General features: G+C 42.1%; 1 protein-coding gene across 4 annotated transcripts in view; it reads right to left on the bottom strand.

Moving 5' to 3' along the window:
- Positions 1-18,164, bottom strand: part of carmil2 (capping protein regulator and myosin 1 linker 2) — a 90,267-nt gene that overhangs the window by 29,129 nt on the left and 42,974 nt on the right. For all 4 annotated transcript variants that reach the window (XM_034196613.1, XM_034196637.1, XM_034196628.1 and 1 more), the window contains one exon: positions 881-990. In XM_034196613.1, the coding sequence (XP_034052504.1) occupies positions 881-990 (110 nt within the window). The remainder of the gene's footprint in view (positions 1-880; positions 991-18,164) is intronic.

Below are 18,164 nucleotides of genomic sequence, written 5' to 3'. Positions count from 1 at the left end.
TTAAAATCTACTCTAAATAATCAACCCAGTCTCACGGCATTTCGTGTTATAGTCACGACATTTAGAGTAGATTTTAGTAGTATCAGGGTAAACTAACTTTCTTGCAAGCAGTGTAAGACATACTAATGAGAGTAATTACAGAATTGAAATATATTCTTAATATCTTGCTAAAATACAGCTGTCCTAATCATTTTGATTTCAATAAACTGAGATATATCCAGGACAGAATTAGTAAAAAGAATACTAGTTTGAGTTATGCGGGACACACACACATTTCCCATGCATTTCACACAGACAGCTGCACGGCTGGCTTCACAGCATGTTGATTACACAACAATACACTATTTTTTTATAGCATTTCCAGGAAAGGTTTGGCCTTTGATTTCATAATGAAAACACTATAATTATAACTCATCAGTTACTATTTAAAGTAGCAAGAATGGTTGTATGTCTTCTTGCTCTGACAGTCACTGTTTTTCTGATTGCTGAGCTCCTGAAAACACTTGAGATGGAAAGAGTTGTTTGTTATAATGACAACCAGCAACCGTGAGTTGTTTGTGTGTTGTCATTAGCTGCAGCATACTGCATATCAAACTGAGTTTAAAATATGTTTATTGCTCTTTTCTTTTGATATGTTTGAAACAACACAATATTAAACAATCATGTTAAATATTGGTTTAGTGGATTGCGTCATGGAAACTATCCACGACTGGTGCTTCATACAGGTGAGTAGAAGAACCCCCGTCTTCTACTCACCTGCGTTTGTGAGATTGAATCGTACTTTCAGGCAATCATTGCCTTCAGTTAAAAACAAAATGTTACTTTGGTTACAATAGGTAGATATTAAAGATTTCCTTCAGTGTGTGTATGTCCAACTCACAGTGCATAGTCAGGGATGATTTTCTTGGTGAAGAACTCCTCTACTCCTTCATCCACTCGGCCCATCCCCTCAGTGGCCTCATTCTCCGGCTCTACCTTTAAAACAGGCTCCTGAAACAAAGAACACAACAGAAAAATGTATACATCAGAATGTACATCTTGGATTGGGTTCTCAGAATTCATTTACAAGGTTTTTCTTAAAGGTCCCCTATTATACTGTTTTTCATCAATATATTATAGGTCTCAGATAGATATATACAAAACATGTCTCTGAAGTGTTTGGCTCGAAATACCAAGCAGATCATGGCAGCATCCCATAATCCCCTCTGTTTCAGCCTTGTTTCAAAAGTGCTGATTCTCTGTCTGTTACTTTAGATGTAAATAAGGAGCCTCTCCCCACGTCCCTCTGAGAGACATTTGGTTAAGAATAACACAATGGTGCTCTAGGAGGAGATTCAGGTGATAAGGTGGGGGGGGGGGTTACCTTGGTAGGTTATTGGCTAATGGTTACACAAGACAATACATCGTTATGACATCATAAAGTGGCCAAAATCTGATCAGCTCATTTTCAGACAGGTTTTTATAGAAATGGATCAGGACAAAAAGTGAGTGAATCTTTGTTCCTGAAACTTTCAGAATCTCTTTACACAGAGGGGACATATGTTGATGTAGAAGAGACATGAAGAAGTGGATTTTGCACAATAGGTAATCTTTAAGTTGTATCAACTATTAGACAATATGTAGTCAAATCAGAGCGAAACGAAATGTTTGTAGTTTAGATTATACTTGTTAGGAACCATGTCCAAAACCTTCTCACACCTAGAGAAGAGATGTCCAGTGCATTCCCTGGGCAGGTAGACACAAATACTGTTAGCATGAATAAATACTAAAAACAACCACAGATCCAAGTCATTACACCTAACACTAACTATTCCCATTCAAAGTATCCTCTGGATAGAGGGTTACGGTTAGCGAGGGGGGGATAGCTAGATACTGTCACGATCTGTCTTTATGGTGTTTTGTCTCGTCTTGTTTCATGTTTTATGTTGAAAGGTCTTCACTTCCTGTCTTGCCTGTTTCTGTCTGCGTTGTGTCTTGTTTAAATCTGTCTGTGGTTCCCGGTCGTTAGTTTCCCTGGTGTGTCTAATTTACCCGATTGTGTTCACCTGGTGCCCCTGTGTTTTCTCCTCCCTCCTCACCTGTTTCTTGTTTCTGTGATTAGTCTTGTGTGTATTTAAGTTCTGGTTTTTCTGTCTGTCTTTGTCGGTTCGTCTTTTGTCATGACTAGTTCGTCGGTGAGTGTTCTGTTTTGTCGTTGTTATCACCTAGCCTTGAAATAAAGGAATTGTCACTAGTGATGGTGAGATGAAGCCTTATGAAGCTTTGAAGCTTTCCAGCCAATTGGTTCGCAAAAGGGTTCATCTCATGAGGCTTCATCATGGGCTTCATTTGAACACAAACCCCCCTGTTGGTCAAAGTGTGTAAAACAGGCAGATTGGACATCTCAACAGTGTGCTCTATCTCATACCGAGTTCCCAATGAGTAAAGCCTTAGAATAACTCTAAACAACCAACATTAAATCATATGTTCATGTTAACAATATTGTATTTATTCCAGTTGAATGATTGTGATTGAAAAGCCTAAGGAGGCTGGTACACATTGCAAAGAGGGATTTGTATTCCTTCATAATATTCGTAAACTTAACCATGTTGTAGCCTGAGAAAGGCTAAACCATATCAAAGAATACATTTATTAACTACATTATGTCATTTAGCTGTAGCTTTTATAAACAACAAAAAATACGTATTGTTCAGTCGTTGAACCGGGGACCCTGCGGTCATGAGTCAACTGCTTTCCAGCTGAGCCACAGCACACACGCTGAGTCTCCCTGAAAACACTGCAAGATATGTATTCCTGTATTTATTTATTCATGTTTTTATTCCTACATTTATTTATGCTTGTATCTATTTATACTTATGACATGTTCCGACCTCTATAAGTGAGGGTCTGAGCTCTCTTGATTCCATCGTGTCACCAGGCCCGGGTACAGGAGGGGTAATATGGTTCTTATTATACATCCATGGGTAATATGAGCGTTGTGGTTCAACGGTTCAACCGATCTGAATCGCTTCCTGAAGCAGTCACGTGGTATCGACAGGCAGCGAGGCTTCGTTTGTCATCGATGACGTCACTGGCCCAAAACGATACAAGCCTCGATACATGCTTCACAAAAAGCTTCGGGATTACTCGACACATGCTCCGAAGCCTCGGTGCAATACGTAACATCACTAATTGTCACTTTATTCTGCATTTGGGTCCTACCTGCTTCACACACCGTCACAGATACTATCCAGCTAGCCCCCCTCTCTTTTTTCCCAACTAGCACCTACTTTATGTAAAGATTTAGGAATCAGATCTTTATTAAAGGTGCAGCCAGACTTCTAAATACTATGTCCCATGTGATTCGGCTCATCATGTTTCAAAAAATGTCCTGCTTTTCCAGCCTTGTATCATTTATGTATCCATCCACCTTGATGTTCACCTGGTTGTTTTAAACATCAGCAAACTGGGTTGCTTCTATAAAGTTAAAGAGGTGCAAACCTGATATCTCACCTAATATGAGCCTAAAGTAGAGAGATAAGTGCAGCTTAACATTTTACAAAATGTATATTGTGACACTTTTATCCAAATTGACTTACTACTGTATAAGTGCAATACTACTATTTCCATTTAGTCCCAATATTTATATTCTATGTAGTCATACATAATTGATCACCGCCTACATTTGAGCTAATTATGTTTCCATCATTCAGTGCTACTGTAAATAAAAGACATTCTGGTTTTAATTGAATTTGTCAAGCTGCTGTGGATGAGATGACGTTGTTTTAGTTCAGGATAGTTGTCAAGTGTAAGCAATATTTTAACTGGGTCGCCCCCAGGCTGTGGAAACTCACTTTTGTTTACCCTTTTATTGTAGAAAATGTCATTCACTGTTTCTACATGTAGCAGAACAAGGGAACAGGTATAACCCTATAAATGCTGACTATTTAAAATGACGACAGTTATATTAAGTTGTGTAACAGCAGGATGAAGAGTCAAATAGGAATACAACCACTTCTACTTCCAAGAGGGCAAGAACAACAGGTCACCATGAACAGCATGGCAGCCATCTTTACTTTCTTTGTCGACTATGAACTGTAAATATGAGTCAATACAACCTCTAGGTTATAATAATGCAGGAGTTATAGTATGAGAAGTTTACTGTGCACATATGGGACACTTTAATCTAAATCAAAACCACAATAAATACAGCCATTTAGAACAAATCAATGTAGCATACACATTTGATTTAGTCAATTAATGAAATGACTTCAAATGTATCAGCAACTATTTTAATCTATTTATGTGAAATATACAGAACGTCTTCTTAAGCGTAAGTTTTGAACTATAAGCTTGAAAACCAGAAATATGAAGATGTCATCATGGGCACTGGGAATTCTGATAAAAAGGTCAAATACTAACGGACAAAGCTAAAATCATGGAAATATTGGCAATTTTTTTAATGATACCTGGACTGAGCAGACTTCCACAGAGCAGAGACATCAAGTATGTGTCTGAATGTCAGTCAGACACAAACAGATAACTAATCTCACCATTTAGGAGAACACTACCTGTAACCGTGGTAACTGAACTCATTAAAGGTTCAGTTGCTTGTATTTCCCATTGCAAGATTTTCTGACATCGCTCTTTGTCTCTAAAAAAGGCCCCAAATGTATATACAAACTTTACACATTAAAGATGGTGACAGCTGTAGCCTCATAGTGAAACATGCACAACAGGGCTAACACAACAGATGAACTAAATATTGACGTATACTAAAAATGTCGAAAGACCTCGAAAATAGAAACACTTATACGTGATAGCTATAATACATGAAAGCTCCAAAATCATAAAAATGGGACATTCGCCTGTCAGTGAACGCAGTGTTCATCTCCAAGCTCTCTCCAGCTCTCTCTATCATCCAATGAAAAATAATGTGCCTCTCTTTCATTCTGTGCCTCCTCCTTTACAGCCACCTGTCTGTGTGCTACATGCCAAAACGGCACAGTTATCGGCAGACATATAAACACACGCTTGCAAGCACACACACACACACACACACACACACACACACACACACACACACACACACACACACACACACACACACACACACACACACACACACACACACACACACACACACACACACACACACACACACACACACACACACACACACAGTTTTTACTGTATCGACAAGTGTAGTTAAGTTGGCATCTATTGCTTTGCATTATCTGCCCTAAGCGCACCCAGCAAGCGAGCTCATTGAACAGCAGAGGAGCAAACACAATTCCTCCCATGGGTGCAGAGACAGCCAGGCAGCCTGGGCAGCAGCACACTGCCCTCCCCCCTCACAGCCTGATGGAGCAGGTGGATGTAAAACTTCACCACGCAGCATGTGGGCAAGGAACATCGTGTTGCAAGAAACAAACAATGTTAATGCTAACCACCTTTTTACCACATTTAATCATCACACACTGTCCTTATTCCAGAGTTCAAGATGCTGGTCTGGAGTTGATAAACGTCTGATATGATGTGCATCTGAAGATATGACATTAGCTCTATTTCTGCCACCCCTCATATCCTTCAGATGTTCTCTGTCTTCTTATGAGCGGTTTATGTCATTTTCCACACCTGTCCACTATAGATGACTAAACTCAGGTTGCCTTTGTGAACCTCCTGTCTACCCTTGTAATCTGGGATCCTCCCCATGGCTGCTGCTCATATGGTTACAGTGTAGTTCCTCAATATACAGTACAGTGGAAGGTTTGCCAGAGCCTCCTATGGTACCTTGTGTTCTAGCCAACTGTTATGTGCCTGCCTCTTTCCTTGGTTTGCATGCTGTAAGCCTGCTTTACTATTCATTTTAAATACTCATAGATACATTTTTAAATCCCTTGATCCTTGGTATGGGATTGGTGTGTATAGTTATGCTGATGGATGGCCGTCTTAAACTAGGAGTAACAGAATCCCTCCCTAGAATGCATCACAGAGATAATGAAAAAGTTATTTAAATGTATACATGTTGTCTCCAGTTTGCCTAACAATGACGGGACACCCAGCAGAACATAGAAAGAGAGGAAAGTTCCAAACTAGAATGACCAGCAATAACCTTTCTGCAGGGTCAGCACTGAGTGAGTTCATAAGCATAAATAATACTGTCAAGTATTCTTTTAATAGATAGATAGAATCGGAGGGATGAAACCCTCTTTAATGGTCACACATGCAGAGCACACAGCACACACAGTGAAATGTGGCCTCTGCATTTAACCCATCCTAGTAGTAGGAGTACTACTAGGAGTAGGAGTACTACTGTATATATACAGTAGTATGGGCAGCTATTGTACAGCGCCCGGGGAGCAATGGAAGTGAGGGGGGGAAGGGGGATGTCCGGTGACTTGCTCAAGGGCACCACGGCAGGGCCCAGGAGGTGAACTGGGACCTCTCCAAGTAGCAGTCCACACTCCATACTTTAAGTCTGTTCGGGAACTTGAACCGGCGACCCTACGGCTCACAGTCCAAGCCCCTACTGACTGAGTCAGTTCATGTTTGTAGTACTATACAACAAAACAGTGATGACTCCATATGGCCCATTTTGTTTGGCACTGTTGTACTTAAAAAAAGTCTTGAAATTGTACCATTGTGCAACACTTTAGGTTATAGCAACTTAAATATTTTACGTAGAACCATTTGAGCATAATACTAAAGAGAGTATTTGTGAAAGGCTTACTTTTAGCAGCACAAAAGGTTCTGCTGGGGTTCAAGCCTAAAGAAAAGTGTCCTCCTGCAGCTTTTTAAGTTTAGTTCCCATTAAGGGGATACATTTTTCCCCAAGTTCTTTGTTTTTTCCTATATCAAAAATGCTACCCATACTAACTCTTCTGAAATGTGCTAAATTGCACGCTAATAACTTGCAATTATTCTTTGTAAAGACGACATGGATGTTGACATTTAGATATTAGCACAGAAATACATCAGGCTTTTCTTCTTTAGAGATTAGATGAAATAAGGATAATACTGTAGCCTCTCATTACTAAAGCTAGCACACTATAGTCAACCCAGTCTCACTGCATTTCGTGTTATAGTCACGACCTTTAATCTATTGATTCGTGTTCCTCAGGAACTGAATTTCAAAATAAAATAACCGGAAACAGACGTAGGCCTATATGGGACATTTCGAGCATCATTGCGATACACACCCACTGAACTGATTACCCAAGATCCTCAGCTATGGTTTAAGCTCGGTGATTGGATGTTTTAGCCGCAATACACGTTGGGATATGGTGTTAATGCGATATGAAATCCGAAAAACATTTCGGAGTTTAGGACGGCCGAAGACACTACACCAGTGGTTCCCAAACTTTTTGTGCCCAAGGCACACCAAAGGACAAGTAAAAATCTCAAGGCACACCTATTGTGCAAAATAGCCCTTATCATGTAAAATATCTGTAAATGTGCATAATTATTTACTAATGCCAAATAAAATGTGACAAAGACAACTATATTACTCATGAAATATTTATTAACGAAATATTTCAGAAATGAATTTGAAACTTTATCAAATTAGGCTTCATCAAAGCAGCGACACACTCATTTAAACCAGACAGGTCACAACATTAAAAATGAGGCAAAGGAAACTCAGCAGAAATTCAGCACAGAGAACTGTCAATGCAAGGAAGCTGCATTGTCCATGGTCCTGAACTACAAATGATAAATATAACATTTCAGCAATCAGCATTGAAACATGTGCTATTGTAAATATTTTGCCGACTTATAAATTAGTGAGATACATGTGCCTGTCGGGGCGCGCAGAATTTTTTAATCCTTGGTGGCACTGAGGAGAGGGCCACTCGCAAGTCCTGTTCAACAGAGAGCCGTGACCTCCTGTTGTTCTTCATGTAAATCAGAGTAGAGAACGCCAACTCCAGAGATGGGGTCGTGACTAAAAAAATGTAATATATTACATATTACTTTTTAAAAAAAAGTAATATATTACACTACTTCGTTACTATCTACATAAAGTAACTCGTTACTTTACTCGTTACCTTACTCGTCAAACACGTACGAACTGCGCATGCGTGAGTGGCAATAACTTTCCTTACCAGCAGGCGGCGGTAGTGTGTATTTGTCATTCAAAGCAGGCAACAACCGGAAGACAGAGAAGAAGAACAGACTACGTGATATAAACAAACAACAAATAGCGTGTGCGGTAGCTTCACCTTAGCATGTGTTCTTTGCAGGTGCTTGTTGAGGTTTGACGTGGTGTTTACAGCAGTGGATAACAGCTTCTGGCCTGGACACAGTTTGCACCTCACCGTCACATTCCTGTCTATTCTTCGGACGAACTCAAAATAATGGGCATACCTCCACCCCTCGAAAGTTATCGCTGACTCAGCCATGTTTATGCAGCACTGCACGTGGAGATGTGGACGCGCAAGTCGAGCAGATTACGTACATATAAACCTACAAAGTACTGATATAGTAAATTAAAAAATAATTATTTTTGTGTAGTTGTATATTGCAATAATAATGTATGGTTGTCACAAAATCCCACGGCACACCCGGACTTGCCTCACGGCACACCAGTGTGCCGCGGCACACCGTTTGGGAACCACTGCCTTAGAGTAAACTTTCCCGGGGAGGCTGAGTAGTGTGATGCCTCTGTAATTGGCACACACCCTCTGATCCCCCTTTTTGAAAAGGGGAACCACCACCCCGGTCTGCCACTCCGTCGGTACTGTTTCCGACTTCCACGCAACGTTGATGAGACGTGTCAACCATGACAGTCTCTCAACACCCAGAGCCTTCAGCATTTCTGGGCGGATCTCATCCTCCCCCGGGGCTTTGCCACTGTGGAGTTGTTTGACGACCTCAGTGACCTCCCCCCGGGAGATTGGTGTTGATCCCCCGTCATACTCCAGCTCTGCCTCTAACATAGAGGGCGGAGTTGTCGGGTTCAGGAATTCCTCAAAGTGTTCCTTCCAACGCCCTAACACTCAGTTGAGGTCAACAACGTCCCATCCTTACTGTACACAGCTTGGATGGTTCCCTGCTTCCCCCTCCTGAGGTGTTGGACAGTTTTCCAGAACAACTTTGGTGCCGCCCGAAAGTCCTTTTCCATGTCTTATCCGAACTTCTCCCACACCCGCTGCTTTGCCTCGGCCACAGCTGAGGCTGCTGCCCTTCGGGCCTGTCGGTACCTTGCAAATGCCTCGGGAGTCCCCCGGGATAAAAAATCCCTGAAGGCCTCCTTCTTCAGTCGGACGGCTTCCCTGACCACCGGTGTCCACCAGGAGGTTCGAGGGTTACCGCCCCTTGAGGCACCTAAGACTTTGAGACCACAGCTCCCCGCTGCGGCTTCGGCAATAGAGGCTTTGAACACCGACCACTCTGGTTCAATGTCCCCAACCTCCACAGGAATGCCCGAAAAGCTCAGCCGGAGGTGTGAGTTGAAGGCCTCCTGAACTTGGGCCTCCTCCAGATGTTCCCAGTTCACCCGAACTACACGTTTGGGCTTACCAGGTCTATCCAGAGGCTTCCCCTGCCACTCGACCCAACTCACCACCAGATGGTGATCAGTTGACAACTTACCCGAGTGTCCAAAACATACGGCCTCAGGTCCGATGATACGATAACGAAATCTATTATGGACCTTCTGCCTAGGGTGCTCTGGTACCACGTACACTTATGAGCATCCTTATGTTCGAACATGGTGTTTGTTATGGCCAATCCATGACTAGCACAGAAGTCCAGTAACAAACCACCACTCCGGTTCAGATCAGGGGGGCCGTTCCTCCCAATCACGCCGCTCCAAGTGTCTCCATCATTGCCCACATGTGCGTTGAAGTCTCCCAGCAAGATTAAAGAGTCCCCTTCAGGAGCCCCATACAGGACTCTTTCCAGGGTCTCCAAGAAGGTTGTATACTCTGAACTGCTGTTTGGTGCATAAGCACACACAACAGTCAGAGTTTTCCCCCCCATAACCCGCAGGCGTAGGGAGGCGACCCTCTCGTCCACTGGGGTAAACTCCAACAACGAAGCACCCAACCGGGGACTTGTGAGTATCCCCACACCCGCCCGGCGCCTCACACCTTGAGCAACTCCGGAGAAGAATAGAGTCCAACCCCAATCCAGAAGTAAGGTTCCAGAACCGACGCTGTGAGTAGAGGTGAGCCCAACCAGATCCAACTGGTAACGCTCCACCTCCCGCACAAGCTCCGGCTCCTTCCCCCCCAGAGAGGTGACGTTCCACGTCCCCAAAGCCAGCTTCTGTCGCCCGGGTCTGGTCCGTCGAGACCCTCTGCTTTCACTGGCACCCTTCTGGCAGCGCACCCGACCCCATCGCTGTTTCCCGTAGGTGGTGGGCCCGCGGGACGGAGAAGCGGAGGTGTTGCCCACGTTGCCTTTTCGGGCTGTGCCCGGCCGGGCTCCGTGGCAAGCCCGGCCACCAGACGCTCGCTGACGAGTCCTCCTTCTCCTCCAGAAGTGGACCCCGGGCTTCCTCCGGGCCAGGTATCCTCACTTCCTGTGTCGTCTTTCATGAGGTCTTTTGAACCAATCTTAGTCTGGCCCCTTTGCCATGCGAGACCCTACCAGGAACACAAGGTTCCAGACAACACAGCCCCCAGGTTCATCAGGGCACAGAAACCTCTCTACCACGGTAAGGTGCTGGTTCTTCAGAGAGATTATGTTATTTGGAAAACAAACAAAAAATACACAGGTGGAATTAATACTAGATAACATAAACATAGAAAGAGTATATGAAATTAAGTTCCTTGGTGTGGTTTTAGACCACAAAATCAGCTGGAAACCTCATATCACTCATGTAAAAGCAAAACTGGCTAAGACTATCGCAATATTGGGAAAAGCCAGACACATTCTGGACTACAACTCATTGTATACTCTATATAACACACTAATATTGCCATATCTGATTTACTGTGTGGAGATTTGGGGAAACACGTACAAAACCAACCTACAGCAGTTATGCACATTACAAAAAAGGGCTATAAGAGTTATCAATAATGTTGGATATCTTGAACACACTAATGTATTATTTTTGAAGTCACACATATTGAAGTTCACTGATCTGGTTAAATTTAAAACGGCACAAATCATGTACAGAGCAAGACATAATCTACTTCCTAGGAAATTAAAAACATTGTTCATAGACAGAGGGTGGGTATCATTTGAGAGGAAATCTACATTTTGTACAACTCAAGGTCAGAACAACTCTGAGAAGTATGAGTTTAACAATCTGTGGGGTGATTTTATGGAATGGTTTGGAGCAGGAGTTAAAACATAGCACAAGCATAATTCAGTTTAAAGGGATGTACAGAAACACTTTTTTGGAAAACTATGAGAATGAAGAAAGGTGATTGAAGATGAGAAATTATTGTATATGTATGTATAAATGTAAATGTAAGTAGGAATAACTTGCATAATGATTTAAAGGACAATTATTGATCAAGTAAGGGGTGGGAATTAATAAGCATTTGCTTCCTCCTGCTCCCTTTCGGACACATATGATTTATTATTATAACTAATATGAAGACTTTTTTTGTATCATGAATGTGGATAAATACTCTATTTTAACAATACGGTATTCTGTTTTTTCACATTTGTTATTTTTTATTTGTTATTTTTTTAATCTGTTCGAAATAAAGATTGAAATGAAAGATGTTGTTTAATTGCTGATATATTTATGATCCACGTCACATATTCAGTATATTCATATTGGACGGTTTGTCCAAAGGTATTCTAATCAGGGCTCTATACATAAAGAACTACGGCAGATGTGTAATATTTAATGCAGCCGAACCGTGTATTACAATGCAGTTATGTGATGACTTTCAAAGAGAAAAGCAAGCACACTCGGAATAAAGTATTATTTTCTTTTTTTTGAAAATGTTTTTCGGATTTCATATCGCATTAACACCATATCCCAACGTGCATTGAGGCTAAACAATCCAATCACCGAGCTTCAACACTGAGTGGGTGTGAATCTGTTTCCGGTTATTTTATTTTGAAATTCCGTTCCTGAGGAACGGCAAAAAAGCCAGAGATTATAGAATCAAACAAATAAATAAAAACAAGGATAATTGTGTGCTATTGTTGAGTAAATAACATTGTGTTATTTAGAAAAGAATAACAAATTAGAAGGAAAAAAATATTTTTAAAATACAGATTTCAGTATTCTGAGCCCCATTTATTTTCCTGATGATTTAAAATAAAAACAATAATTGTGGCTTGATATTGAGTAAGAACATGTTTTTATGAACCCCACAGCTTCCGGTCTTCCAAGACCCGACCGGACAAAAAGACGTGGTGCAGGCACGAAACACACTACCAATAGAAATACATTGCTTTTAAAATCGTTCTGTGTGACACGAAAAATAAAGAGGGGAAAATCGTGTTGGTGAACACGAATCCATCCATCCATCCATCTTCTCCTGCTTATCCGTGGTCGGGTCGCGGGGGTAGCAGTTCCAGCAGAGAGCCCCAAACTTTCTTTTCCCTGGCGACATCAACCAGCTCTGACTGGGGGATCCCAAGGCGCTCCCAGGCCAGCGAAGAGATATAATCCCTCCACCTGGTCCTAGGTCTACCCCTTGGTCTCTTCCCAGCTGGACGTGCCTGGAACACCTCCCTAGGGAGGCACCCAGGTGGCATCCTAACTAGGTGCCCGAACCACCTCAACTGGCTCCTTTCGACGCGAAGGAGGAGCGGCTCAACTCCGAGTCCCTCCCTGATGACCGAACTTCTCACCTTATCCCTAAGGGAGACATCAGCCACCCTGCGGAGAAAACCCATCTCGGCCGCTTGTATCCGCGATCTCGTTCTTTCGGTCATGACCCATCCTTCATGACCATAGGTGAGGGTAGGAACGAAAATGGCCCGGAAGACAGAGAGCTTTGCCTTCTGGCTCAGCTCCCTTTTCGTCACAACGGTGCGGTAAAGCGACTGCAGTACCGCTCCCGCTGCTTCGATTCTCCGGCCCATCTCACGCTCCATTGTTCCCTCACTCGAGAACAAGACCCCGAGATACTTGAACTCCTTCACTTGGGGTAAGGACTCATTCCCTACTTGGAGTGGACAGTCCATCGGTTTCCTGCTGAGAACCATGGCCTCAGATTTGGAGGTGCTGATCCTCATCCCAGCCGCTTCACACTCGGTTGCGAACCGATCCAGTGAGTGCTGAAGGTCGCAGACCGATGAAGCCATTAGAACCACATCATCTGCAAAAAGCAGTGGTGCAATCCTTAGTCCACCGAACTGCAGACCCCCTCCCCCATGACTACGCCTCGAAATCCGATCCATGTATATTACAAACAGGATTGGTGACAAAGCGCAGCCCTGGCGGAGGCCAACCCTCACCGGAAATGGGTCCGACTTACTGCCGAGGACCCGGACACAGCTCTCGCTTTGGGAGTACAGAGATTGGATGGCCCTGAGTAGAGACCCCCTCACCCCATACTCCCGCAGCACCTCCCACAGTAACTCCCTGGGAACTCGGTCATACGCCTTCTCCAAGTCTACAAAACACATGTAGACCGGATAAGCGTACTCCCAGGCCCCCTCCAGGATCCTTGCGAGAGTAAAAAGCTGATCCGTCGTTCCACGACCAGGACGGAATCCGCATTGTTCCTCCTCAATCTGAGGTTCGACAATCGGCCTGACCCTCCTTTCGAGTACCTTAGAGTAAACTAAGGAATCAATAGATTAAATGTCGTGGATATGACACGAAATGCCGTGAGACTGGGTTGCTATAGTATATGCTAGCCCCTCTTGACTCAAACTAGCATGCCAGCAGGCGAATGCTAGCTTATCGTCTTGCTAAGAATAAGTAAAGAAAAACAATAAAGCTTTACACTGGCAAAATGGGAATAGTCCTGTAGTTTTCAAGACATGAAGATGTGAGCACAGAAATGTATCAGACTTGCCTCTTATTAGATGAAATAATAACAATTATGCAGCCTCTCCAAACTAAAGCTAGCACGCTAACATGGTAATGCCAGCCCTTCTTGACTCAAACTAGCATGCCAGCAGGCCAATGCTAGCCTCTCCTCTCAACTCAAATAAAGCTAGCAGCTTAATTGGCATTAGCTGTTATTAAAGTACATTTCCGTTAGCAAAACATGTTAACTTAATAAAACATTTGTTGTCTTTTATTCAACTGTGGAAACAAGGCTTCATCATGTTCCAGCCATTTAACAGGGATTTTTTTACAATAACCATAAATAGCATGCTGCTAGCCAATTGTCTCTATCCCATTTCTGTCAACATTTGTTGTTGGGCAAGAAGTTGCTAAATACATTATTAAAGTTTAGTCAGTAGGGACCCAGAGTCTCTCATTAATCACTGACGAGAAGACTGATCGTACATAATCTGTAGTAATATCCTTTTATAAAATCAAATAGTATGTGTTAGTGAAAAACAACACCACCTTACATTGACACCTACATACCAAAATGCCAAATGTGTATTTTTCAAAAGGAGAGATCACATGCACGATAACATTTACACACACAAGGTCACCATATAGATGAAGAGAAATCCTCTTTTTTTTACACAGGTAAAGCACCAAGACAGGGACCCCCATTAATGTGAAAACATGAATAATTGACTTAGTGAAAGCATTCCCAGGAGAGAGAAGGAGAGAGAGAGAAATCACTGGGAACAACCCAGGGAACACCACACCCAACTTGCATGTGCCACACACACACACACACACACACACACACACACACACACACACACACACACACACACACACACACACACACACACACACACACACACACACACACACACACACACACACACACACACACACACACACATCCATCTGCATTTCCTGGAGACTTATCCTAACCTTAACCATAACCAACACATGCCTAACCCTAACCCTTACCCTTACCCTAACCCTAATCCTAAACCTAACCAAGTCTTCACCCTAAAATTAATGATTCCCCTCATGGGGACCTCCAATTTGTCCCCATAAGGGAGGCGAGTCCCCACACGTGACTGATTTAGGTCCCCACAAGTATAGTAATGCTAGGCCACACACACACACACACACACACACACACACACACACACACACACACACACACACACACACACACACACACACACACACACACACACAGACACAGACACACGTTCTCACTCCCAACCCGTCACATGTTGACGGTCGGTCAGGGCCCCTCCCCGTCACTTTATTACGCAGGGTACCCCTTGAGAGTCAGTTTTCAACAGGCAGGGCATCCCATTGATTTGCATAGAGCTCCCTGAACGTTGGTAATAGACGAGTTGGCATCGTGGCGAAATGCTCTCCGCAGATCCATTCTCACAGCGTTTATCAACCTTTTTCTTACTCAATATCAAGCCACACTTATTGTTTTTACTTCTTTAGGGTTAGGGTTAGTTGCCGTCAGTTATGGGGAGAGTAGGGGCTCAGAATACTGAAATCTGTATTCTTTGATCGTTTTTTCCTTCTAATTTTGTATTCTTTTCTAAACCACACACTGTTATTTACTCAACAATAACACATAATTATCCCTGTGTTTATTTATTTGTTTGATTAATAAACACAAGTTGGAGTCAGGACCGAGGGTCGGAGCAGCTCATAGTAGTTGCTTTAGAGAATTTTACACCCAGAAGTAAGTATTCTCTCGGCTTCGCTTGACAAACCCCGTGATAGTCCTCAAGCTCTGTGATTGGATGTTTGAGTGTGCTCCGAGGGTTACGCCGAGTGTCGAACAGCACTTTGAAATGGGATGGAACCACGGCAGACAGTCCAAAACTGGATTTGAACGGGTCCACCCCGTCCCCCCCTCCCCCACCTCATCCCAAGAACTACACATGCTGGCTATTGTGTGTTTCGCAACATGTTCTATGGCACGTCTCTGCTGGGAATTGTAGTTTTAAAAGACGTTTTCGTATTTCCCATGATAAGAAGTTGCCAGTATTAAACTATGCACATCCCTGGAGCTTTAGGGGATAGGAAACACTCAAATTTAAAACATATAATTAATAAATGGGTGAAAATTGCTTGTGCCCATAATGGGCAGCATTACCCACATGCCAGCTAAGGTCAGAAGAGCTTTATTTAACAGCTGGTCTTATGTCTGTGACCCCTCCTGTTGTTCATTGATAAGCCTGAAACATTCACTTGTCAAGGTTCAGAGGCACATTTTGCAAATATGGCGGTAGCCATCGATCATCTTAAAATAAGATATACTTTATTGATCCCAAGTTGGAAACATTTGCGTTACATCAGCATGTGTAACAGTTGTAAATATGCAGTGGTGTTTATTTGTAAATCATTTAGTATAATCACACAAATTCTGTGTTTTATATTGAATAATTCTATGTTCTTTATTTATTGATTGTTCAATACCTGACAAGGTCGGAGATAAAAAACTTGGGTCGCAGGTTCCTCAACAGTGCATTACAAGACATCTATCAATATGTGTGTATACCTCCACCATTAAACTGTCGTATTCTGCACATTTCTTATACAATCTACATACATCTTATAAGAGTATAATACATATGTATAATATCAGTTAAAATAAGGAAAAGCAATATATTAGTACTTTGTCAGGCTTAATATTTATACCCCCAAAGCTTTTTTCTTATTCAAAATAAGACCTTAACCTAAAGTATTCTTTAATGTTTAAATAAAGCCTTATTAGTTTGTCTGTCTGTGTCTCCTATTAATATCTAATAATAAAAATAATACATTTCAATAACGTGCTTTAACCACCAGGTGTCCCTTTATATCAGCTGTGCACCGTTATGGTGTAAATATACCAATATACCGATTGGATCAAATATATAAGTCAGCCGAATTAGTATTGATACTGCAAGGAGACTTATATTGTGAAGAGAAATTGAAGATGTTGTTTAATTGCTGATATATTTATGATCCACGTCACATATTCATTTTCGGCGGCAGTTCTTCCTGTTTGTCTAGAAGTCTTCTCATCAGGGCTCTATAAATAGAGAACTACGACAGATATGTAATATTTAATGCAGCCGAACCGTGTATTACAATGCCGTTATGTGATGATCTCCAAAGAAAAAAGCAAGCAAACTCGGAATAAAGTATTATTTTATTTTAAAAATATGTTTTCGGATTTCACATCAACAGGAAGTCCGGTTAACTAAAATGTCCGTGCGGAACAATACCCCAACCCTTAGATCCGTGGGTGAACAATGTCAATCACCACATTACACAAATCCCTTCACATTTACATTTTAATTTACATTAAAGTATTTCGTGAGGCCTTTTAAAATGTTTTAAAATATAATTAGGGTTGTAGTTGAAGAGTTCGTAAACTTGCCTGGCAACGCAATCGCACAACAGCACGTCCATTAATTCCACAACCACACACATGGATTAACATTGATTTAATACATTAATGTAGCCTTTGTTTCTGCTAAAAGAGGTGTCAACCAGCTGGGGCAACAAGAAAATCGGCAAAATCGAGTGTGACTATTAAAAAATAGATTATTATTATATTAATATTGACCAGTGGCGAGCCGTCAGGGCCCTCTAGGCCCTCTATGAGGGCCTAAGATATTCTACAAAATAATATTTAAAAACATTAAATAAAATAATATTTTTTAATATATTTTTTTAGTTATATTTTTCATTAGTTTTATCAAAATAACTTGATTTAATTGTATTTTAAATAACATTTCCAAAGAAATAAATCCTTCGAATCTGCCTATTCAGTTTCTGTTGGAATGTGAAGGGTTAAATGAAAGAAGCTCGTCTCTGCGTGTTACGGCCTGTCTACACAGGCGTCAAAAAATGCTTTCAACGCTTCGCCCATTCATTTGAATGGGGTGACGTAGGATATTTTCAAACTTCGCCGAACTGCATTGTGGGTAGCATGGCAAGGCATTGCAAGCATCGCGAGCGTCTATCGGTGTCAAAAGTTGAACAATGTTCAACTTTTGAGGCTCGATGCTTGCTCGAAGCTGGCGTCAGCCAATCAAATCCCGTTTTTGCAATTCCCGCCAGTACAAGCGCTAGCCAATCAAACCGCGTGCAAGCTGGGAGAGCCAGACCGCAGTTCATTTCCTCATATTCCAAACGAGAAATTACGGTAGCAAATCACCCGGTTCTTTCCGACCAGAACTATTTACCGGGATACAAACCGGAG

Source organism: Gymnodraco acuticeps, unplaced genomic scaffold (assembly GCF_902827175.1).
Source record: "Gymnodraco acuticeps unplaced genomic scaffold, fGymAcu1.1, whole genome shotgun sequence".
In the NCBI taxonomy this organism is placed as follows: Eukaryota; Metazoa; Chordata; class Actinopteri; order Perciformes; family Bathydraconidae; genus Gymnodraco; species Gymnodraco acuticeps.
Note: the sequence above shows the minus strand (reverse complement) of the source record. Positions and strands in the feature narration are given on the sequence as shown.